General features: G+C 57.4%; 1 protein-coding gene across 1 annotated transcript in view; it reads left to right on the forward strand.

The window, feature by feature from the left end:
- Positions 1-2,274: 2,274 nt before the first annotated feature.
- LOC144955088 (AP-1 complex subunit sigma-2-like) overlaps positions 2,275-8,989 on the forward strand; it is a 17,304-nt gene continuing 10,589 nt past the window's right edge. The window contains exons 1-3 of the mRNA XM_078885424.1: positions 2,275-2,426; positions 4,956-4,985; positions 7,385-7,563. Coding sequence (XP_078741550.1) covers positions 2,424-2,426; positions 4,956-4,985; positions 7,385-7,563 — 212 coding nt within the window. The 5' untranslated portion in view covers positions 2,275-2,423. The remainder of the gene's footprint in view (positions 2,427-4,955; positions 4,986-7,384; positions 7,564-8,989) is intronic.

Genomic DNA, 8,989 nt, shown 5'->3' on the forward strand with positions numbered 1-8,989 from the left:
GCCTGCCGCTGTATATTTGGAGTTTACGTCTCTCTCATCATCATCACGGTGGCCAGGAGATGTTGACTACCTCGCCTGGTCTACAGGAGGTCGTGGCTTCGATCCCCACGCTGACGATGCCTGGCTCCACATTTAGAACCAACGTCACGCGTTCGGAGAGTTTGGCGAACCGCTACACATCCCCACGTGGCCACGATGAGCACATTCCTGTGGAGGGAGCTGGTAGGAACACGTCGGGTTGCTCGGTCAATGGCCTGCAGGGTCAACGGCGGCGTGGTGTATTCCGCAAATATGGCCGACTGTGAGGGCGGGCACAAGCCGGCGTGAGTAGGTTAAACGTTGAGTTTTATAAGGGCACCACGGGGTGAGCAGCCCCTCCCCACCCAGCCCCACCCCTCCCACCCCCCACCCAGCCCCACCCCTCCCACCCCCACCCAGCCCCACCCTCCCCACCCAGCCCCACCCTTCCCACCCTCCCCTACCCACCCAGCCCCACCCTCCCCACCCAGCCCCTCCTCACCCAGATGGAGCTGATGGGTGAGTGTGTGAGTGGGTGAGTGAGTGAGTGGGTGAGTGAGTGGGTGAGTGGGTGAGTGAGTGGGTGGGTGAGTGGGTGGGTGAGTGAGTGGGTGGGTGAGTGGTTGACACGGGCTAGAGAAGAGATGGAGGAGGCTCGTGAAGGACGCTGCTGCTGCTGCTGGGCAGTTGGAGGCAGTCGCCCTCCAGCAACAACAACGGAGGGCAGAGGAGCGACGCTCACAACAATGAGCGGAGCGCCGGGGCGGATAAAACGCAACGAGTTGGCACAGCTGGTGGTGCATCTACCGGTCATCTCAGTTGGCCAACCCATCGCACCTACTGGGTCTGTCCCGTGACCTCCTCCTGCACCTAGCCTGGCACAGCAGTACAACCCATGGCACCTGCTGGGTCTGTCCAGTAACCTGCACCTAGCCTGGCACAGCAGGACAACCCGTGGCACCTGCTGGGTCTGTCCCGTGACCTGCACCTAGCCTGGCACAGCAGTACAACCCGTGGCACCTGCTGGGTCTATCACGTGACCTCCTGCACCTAGCCTGGCACAGCAGAACAACCCATGGCACCTGCTGGGTCTGTCACGTGACCTCCTGCACCTAGCCTGGCACAGCAGCAGTCAACCCACACCACCTGGGTCTGTCCCGTGACCTCCTGCACCTAGCCTGGCACAAGCGACCCACCCCCCCTAGGTCGACTCAGACTCAAATGAGGCGGCCGGGCGTGATGCTGCCACACCCTCGGCTCGTGTTGCCACGCACTGCCCTGTCACAGCACTTGCCCCAGCGGGCGCGTTAGAGGCTACACGGGGCAGCTTTGTCTGTGGTGGATCAGAGCGGCAAGATGCCGGGCAAGACGGTGGGGGGTCGGAGTTGAGGGAGGGGGGAGATGGGGGGGAGGGAGGGAGGGGGGATGGGGGGAGGGAGGGGGGGGATGGAGGGAGGGAGGGGGGATGGGGGGAGGGAGGGAGGGAGGGGGGATGGGGGGAGGGAGGGGAGGGAGGGGAGAGGGAGGGGGGATGGGGGGAGGGAGGGGGGGGATGGAGGGAGGGAGGGGGGATGGGGGGAGAGAGGGAGGGAGGGGGGATGGGGGGAGGGAGGGGAGGGAGGGGAGAGGGAGGGGGGATGGGGGGAGGGAGGGAGGGGGGATGGGGGGAGGGAGGGGAGGGAGGGGAGAGGGAGGGGGGATGGGGGGAGGGAGGGAGGGGGGATGGGGGGAGGGAGGGGAGATTGGGGAGGGGGAGGGAGAGGAGAGGGAGGATGGGGGGAGGGAGGGGGGATGGGGGGAGGGAGGGGAGAGGGAGGGGGGAGATGGGGGGGAGGGAGGGAGGGGGGATGGGGGGAGGGAGGGGGGGGATGGAGGGAGGGAGGGGGGATGGGGGGAGGGAGGGAGGGAGGGGGGATGGGGGGAGGGAGGGGAGGGAGGGGAGAGGGAGGGGGGATGGGGGGAGGGAGGGAGGGGGGATGGGGGGAGGGAGGGGGGATGGGGGGAGGGAGGGGAGATTGGGGGAGGGGGAGGGAGAGGAGAGGGAGGATGGGGGGAGGGAGGGGGGATGGGGGGAGGGAGGGGAGAGGGAGGGGGGAGATTGGGGGAGGGGGGAGATTGGGGGAGGGGGGAGATGGGGGGAGAGGGAGGGGGGAAGGGGGGAGAGGGAGGGAGGGGGATTGGGGGAGAGGGGAGTGGGAGGGAGGGGGGGGTGGGAGGAGATGGGGGGAGGGGGAGGAGGGGAAGTGGTAGAGAGAGAGAGACGGCGACTGGATGCTGGAGACATCGGCTCCTCGTCACCACCACCAACACCACCACCACCACCAACACCACCACCATCACTATCACCACCACCACCATCACCACCATCATCATCACGGCCGCGGCCTTCAGCTCAACGCAACGCGATGGTGAGAGTCCCAACGCCTATCCCGGCCGCGCCGTTACGTTCACGCGACGTTCAGGCGACGTTCGCGCGACGTTCAGGCGCTGACATTTGCAATGTTGGTACAGTTGAGTAACTGGGGGAGCGGTGGCGCATCGGTTAGCGCGCTACGCCGCGCTCAGAGGACCCGGGTTCGTGAGCCCTCCCCTAGGTCGACTCGGCCTCAAATTAGTAACCTGGGTGCGGTGTGGGGGGTGACAGGCGGCCGGGCGTCGTGGTGGTGGTGATGGTGGTGGTGATGTTGGTGGTGGTGATGTTGGAGATGGTGATGATGGTGGTGATGGTGATGTTGGTGGTGGTGATGTTGGTGGTGGTGATGTTGGAGATGGTGGTGATGTTGGGGGTGTTGTTGATGATGGTGGTGATGGTGGTGATAGTGGTGTTGGTCTTGGTGATGGTCTTGGTGATGGTGGTGATGGTGTTGGTGGTGATGGTGGTGGCAGTGGTGTTGGCGGCGGTGGTGTTGGTGGTGGTATTGGTAGTGGTGTTGGTGGTGTTGGTGATGGTGGAGATGGTGGTGGTGATGGTGGTCGTAGTGGTGGTGATGGTGGTGGTGTTGGTGGTGATGGTGGTGATGGTGGAGGTGGTGGTGGTGATGGTGGTGTTGGTGGTGTTGGTGATGGTGGTGATGGTGGAGATGGTGGTGGTGATGGTGATGATGGTGGTGATGGTGGAGGTGGTGGTGGTGATGGTGGTGTTGGTGGTGGTGTTGATGGTGGTGATGATGGGGGTGGTTGTGGTGGTGGTGGTGACGGTGGTGGTGGTGACGATGGTGGTGGTGGTGATGATGGTGATGATGGTGGTGTTGGTGGTGTTGGTCATTGTGGTGATGGTGATGATGGTGGTGTTGGTGGTGGTGATGGTGGTGATGGTGGTGAGGGTGGTTGTGGTGGTGATGGTGGTGATGGTGGTGGTGATGGTGGTGGTGATGGTGGTGGTGATGGTGGTGGTGATGGTGGTGGTGATGGTGGTGGTGGTAGTGGTGGTGATGGTGGTGGTGATGGTGGTGGTGATGGTGGTGGTGATGGTGGTGGTGATGGTGGTGGTGGTAGTGGTGGTAGTGGTGGTGATGGTGGTGGTGATGGTGGTGGTGATGGTGGTGGTGATGGTGGTGGTGATGGTGGTGGTGGTAGTGGTGGTGATGGTGGTGGTGATGGTGGTGGTGATGGTGGTGGTGGTAGTGGTGGTAGTGGTGGTGATGGTGGTGGTGATGGTGGTGATGGTGGTGGTGATGGTGGTGGTGGTAGTGGTGGTAGTGGTGGTGATGGTGGTGGTGATGGTGGTGGTGATGGTGGTGGTGGTAGTGGTGGTAGTGTTGGTGGTGGTGATGTGCTTAGCGACGTTTCGGGTCCTGTCTGTGAGTCTATGGGTCTCTGTGTGAGTCTGTGGGTCTCTGTGTGAGTCTGTGGGTCTCTGTGTGAGTCTATGGGTCTCTGTGTGAGTCTATGGGTCTCTGTGTCACAGAGTCTGTGGGTCTCTGTGTGAGTCTGTGGGTCTCTGTGTGAGTCTATGGGTCTCTGTGTCACAGAGTCTGTGGGTCTCTGTGTGAGTCTATGGGTCTCTGTGTGAGTCTGTGGGTCTCTGTGTGAGTCTGTGGGTCTCTGTGTGAGTCTATGGGTCTCTGTGTGAGTCTATGGGTCTCTGTGTGAGTCTATGGGTCTCTGTGTGAGTCTGTGGGTCTCTGTGTGAGTCTGTGGGTCTCTGTGTGAGTCTATGGGTCTCTGTGTGAGTCTGTGGGTCTCTGTGTGAGTCTGTGGGTCTCTGTGTGAGTCTATGGGTCTCTGTGTGAGTCTATGGGTCTCTGTGTGAGTCTATGGGTCTCTGTGTGAGTCTGTGGGTCTCTGTGTGAGTCTGTGGGTCTCTGTGTGAGTCTATGGGTCTCTGTGTGAGTCTGTGGGTCTCTGTGTGAGTCTATGGGTCTCTGTGTGAGTCGGTGTATCTCTGTGAGTCTATGAGTCTGTGTGAGTCTATGGGTGTCTGTGTGAGTCTGTGGGTCTCTGTGTGATTTTATGAGTCTCAATGTGAGTCTATGGGTCTCTGTGTGAGTCTGTGGGTTTCTGTCTGAGTCTGTGGGTCTCTGCGTGAGTCTATGGGTCTCAATGGGAGTCTATGAGTCTCTGCGTGAGTCTATGGGTCTCTGTGTGAGTCTATGGGTCTCAATGGGAGTCTATGAGTCTCTGCGTGAGTCTATGGGTCTCTATGTGAGTCTATGAGTCTCTGCGTGAGTCTATGGGTCTCAATGGGAGTCTATGAGTCTCTGTGTGAGTCTATGGGTCTCTGTGTGAGTCTATGAGTCTCTGCGTGAGTCTATGGGTCTCTGTGTGAGTCTGTGGGTTTCTGTGTGAGTCTGTGGGTCTCTGTGTGATTCTATGAGTCTCAATGTGAGTCTATGGGTCTCTGTCTGAGTCTGTGGGTCTCTGTGTGAGTCTATGGGTTTGTGTGAGTCTATGGGTCTCTATGTGAGTCTAAATTTCAGAGTTGTCTGTGCCCGCAGTCGGAGAAGAACGGCGCTATGGATTCACGGGTGAGTATACACCAACACAACCACTACAACTACCACCACAACCACTACAACTACCAACCAGAGGTCGCAACCAGGTACCCGATATCCGCACCCTACCCAATACCCGGCTACCCGTACCCGGCCGGGTACGGGTACGGGTAGGCCGTGAGTCACTGGTGAGTCACCGTGTGTCACTCATTTCCCAACGTCTTGTCTCTTCTCACAATTCAAGTTCCTAGAATCAACCCACCCGCGCCTGCAACATGGCTTCATCCCAGAGGTCGCAATCGGGTACCCGATACCCGTACCCTACCCGATACCCGGCCGGGTACGGGTAGGGTACGGGTACGGCCGGGTACGGGTACCCGTTTGCGACCCTGGTGCGGCCGGGTACGGGTACGGGTAGGCCGTGAGTCACTGGTGAGTCACCGTGTGTCACTCATTTCCCAACGTCTTGTCTCTTCTCACAATTCAAGTTCCTAGAATCAACCCACCCGCGCCTGCAACATGGCTTCATCCCAGAGGTCGCAATCGGGTACCCGATACCCGTACCCTACCCGTACCCGGCCGGGTACGGGTAGGGTACGGGTACCCGATTGCGACCCTGGTGCGGCAGGGTACGGGTACGGGTAAGGAATCAAAACCCGTTTGCGACCTCTGCTACCAACACCACCACTACAGCTACTACCATTAACAACCACTGTAATTTCCCGCATATAACCCGCGGGGTTTTCCACTTTTTACAAATAAACCAAGACCCCGCGGGGTGTATGGAGGTGCGGCTCATCCCAAAAATATGAAAATTGTTTTTTTTACCCTTTTATCTGGCAACAAAACTGACACCTTTTTTCACAAGGAGTCATGTTTGCATAGACCACAATACCTGCGATCGTAATGCAAACAAAAAACATAACTCTGATAATATATGCACTGTCCTTGAAATTGATTGGTCCACACCCGAGACAGCTTTCCTTAGAGCCTAGTCTCACATGGTGTTGGACCAGATGACGCCAAAAGGCGCACAACTCAAGGACAATGCACCATCAGAGTATGAGAGCTCGGGGTAAAGCATTTACACCATTGGAACCTCCTTTGCCTGAAGAAAACATATGTTAATTGTTTTTTTACCCTTTTATCTGGCAACAAAACTGATCCGGTCCATCATCTGGTCCAACACCATGTGAGAATAGGCTGCCCCTCCTCTGTCGGGAGCTGGACCGGTACCGCCTGGATCTCTGTGGCATTCAGGAGGTCCGGTGGACCGGCTCTGGCTCCTGCCACCATGAGGGGTGGACAGTCCTCCACTCGGGGCAGGAGACTGCCAAACAACAGGGAGTGGCTCTTCTTCTGAACAAAACAATGAAGGGGGCGTGGGAGCGTGGCGGTGATGTGTGGGAAGCTGTAAGCCCCAGGCTACTTTGGGCTCGCCTTCCCATCAACCGGAGGCTGGTCGTGGTTACTTATGCCCCCAACGAAGACGAACATCCGTGGAGGGATGCAGGCAAAGCCGATGAGTCGGACGCTTTCTATGACCTCCTGTCACAGGTGCTGGCTAAAGTGGCCCCTCGGGATAGAGTCATCTTGATGGGTGACTTCAATGGTACAAATACAATGGGAGGCTGATTGTGCGATCAAGGGATGGTTCCCTATTGATCAACCACGTTGTGTATGCCGATGATATGGTAATAGCTGCTCACTCAGAGGAGGAGTTGGAGACGCTGCTGCTGAGACTGGAGCGTGCCACTAAGAGGTGGGGCTTTACCATCAGCCCTACCGAAACTAAGCACCTGCCTGGGTATTTTGTACCATCGGACACTCCACCACCACAACTCCCAATCGGTGATGGGGCAGTTGTGGAGAGAGTGGAGAGTTTCCCATACCTGGGCAGTGTGCCCATGACCGGCTCCAGTTTAACAGCAGAGGTCGCACTGGAGCTGGTACCAGCGGTGTCAAGATCGGCCTCAGTGGAGGAGGCTCGTGAAGGACGCTACTGGGCAGTTGGAGGCAGTCGCCCTCCAACAACAACGGAGGGCGGAGGAGCGACGCTCACAACAACGAGCGGAGCGCCGGGTGGCTAAAGCACAGCAAGTTGGTACAGTAGGGGGCACAGGTGGTGCATCAGCCAGTCATCTTGGTCATCTCGGTCAGTCGACCCGTGGCACCTGCTGGGTCTGCCCCGTGACCTCCTGCCAGCGGACGTTCGACACTTCACGTGGCCTCAAGGTGCACTTGGCCTGGCACAAGCGTCGTGGTGACGTCACCGCCACTTAGTGGCGAATGACAGTTGTTGTTGTTGTTGTGTGTGTATGTATCTGTGTGTGTGTATCTGTGTGTGTGAGTGTGTGTATCTGTGTGAGTGTGTGTATCTGTGTGCGTGTATGTATCTATGTGTATGTATCTGTGTGTGTCTGTGTGTGTAGATGCGGTTCATGCTGCTGTTTAGCCGCCAGGGCAAGCTGCGTCTGCAGAAGTGGTACGTGGCGGTGGCCGAGCGCGACAAGAGGAAGATCGTGCGGGAGCTGGTGCAGGGCATCCTGGCTCGCAGGCCCAAGATGTGCAGCTTCTTGGAGTGGCGGGACCTCAAGGTCGTCTACAAGAGGTGCAGCTGCAGCCGCTGCTAGCCGCTCAGTCGCTCACTCGCTCAGTCAGTCGCTCAGTCGCTCGCTCGCTCGCTCAGTCGCTCACTTGCTCGCTCAGTCACTCACTCACACATTCAGTCATTCACTCACACTGTCACACACTCACTTACACACTCACTCACTCAGTCACTCACTCACACAATCACTCACTCATACACTCAGTCACTCGCTCAGTCACTCACTCACTCAGTCACTCACACTGTCACACACTCACTTACACACTCACTCACTCAGTCACTCACTCACACAGTCACTCACTTATACACTCAGTCACTCGCTCAGTGACTCACTCACTCACTGTCACACACTCACTTACACACTCACTCACTCAGTCACTCACTCACACAGTCACTCACTTATACACTCAGTCACTCGCTCAGTCACTCACACACTCAGTCACTCACTCACACTGTCACACACTCACTTACACACTCACTCACTCAGTCACTCAGTCACACAGTCACTCACTCATACACTCAGTCACTCACTCACTCAGTCACTCACTCACACACTCACACAGTCACTCGCTCGCTCAGTCGCCCACTCGCTCAGTCACTCGCTCGCTCACTTGCTCAGTCACTCACTCACTCACTCAGTCACTTGCTTACTCGCTCGCTCAGTCACTCACTCGCTCAGTCGCTCACTCGCTCAGTCGCTCGCTCAGTCACTCAGTCATACAGTCACTCGCTCAGTCACTCAGTCACTCACTCACTCACACATTCACACACTCAGTCACTCGCTCAGTCACTCACTCACTCAGTCAATCAGTCACTCACTCAGTCACTCACTCAGTCACTCGTTCACTCATTCACTCAGTCACTCGTTCACTCATTCACTCATTCACTCACTCAGTCACTCACTCATTCACTCAGTCACTCACTCAGTCACTCACTTGCTCGCTCAGTCACTCGCTCACTTATTCACTCACTCACTCACTCACACAGTCACTCAGTCACTCACTCAGTCACTCGCTCAGTCACTTGCTCAGTCACTCGCTCAGTCACTTGCTCAGTCACTCACACAGTCACTACCTTACATAGTCACTGACTCACTCACTCACACAGTCACTCACTCAGTCACTCGCTCAGTCACGCCCACACTCAGTCACTCGCTCAGTCACTTGCTCAGTCACTCCCACACTCAGTCACTCACACAGTCACTACTTTACATAGTCACTCACTCACACAGTCACTCAGTCACTCACACAGTCACTTACACACTCACTCAGTCACTCGCTCAGTCACTCACTCAGTCACTCACTCACACACTCACTCACACACTCAGTCACTCACACAGTCACTCACACAGTCAGTCACTCACTCAGTCACTCACACAGTCACTCACACAGTCACTCACTCACACAGTCAATCAATCACACACTCACTC

Source organism: Lampetra fluviatilis, unplaced genomic scaffold (genome assembly GCF_964198595.1).
Source record: "Lampetra fluviatilis unplaced genomic scaffold, kcLamFluv1.1 SCAFFOLD_711, whole genome shotgun sequence".
Lineage (NCBI taxonomy): Eukaryota > Metazoa > Chordata > Hyperoartia > Petromyzontiformes > Petromyzontidae > Lampetra > Lampetra fluviatilis.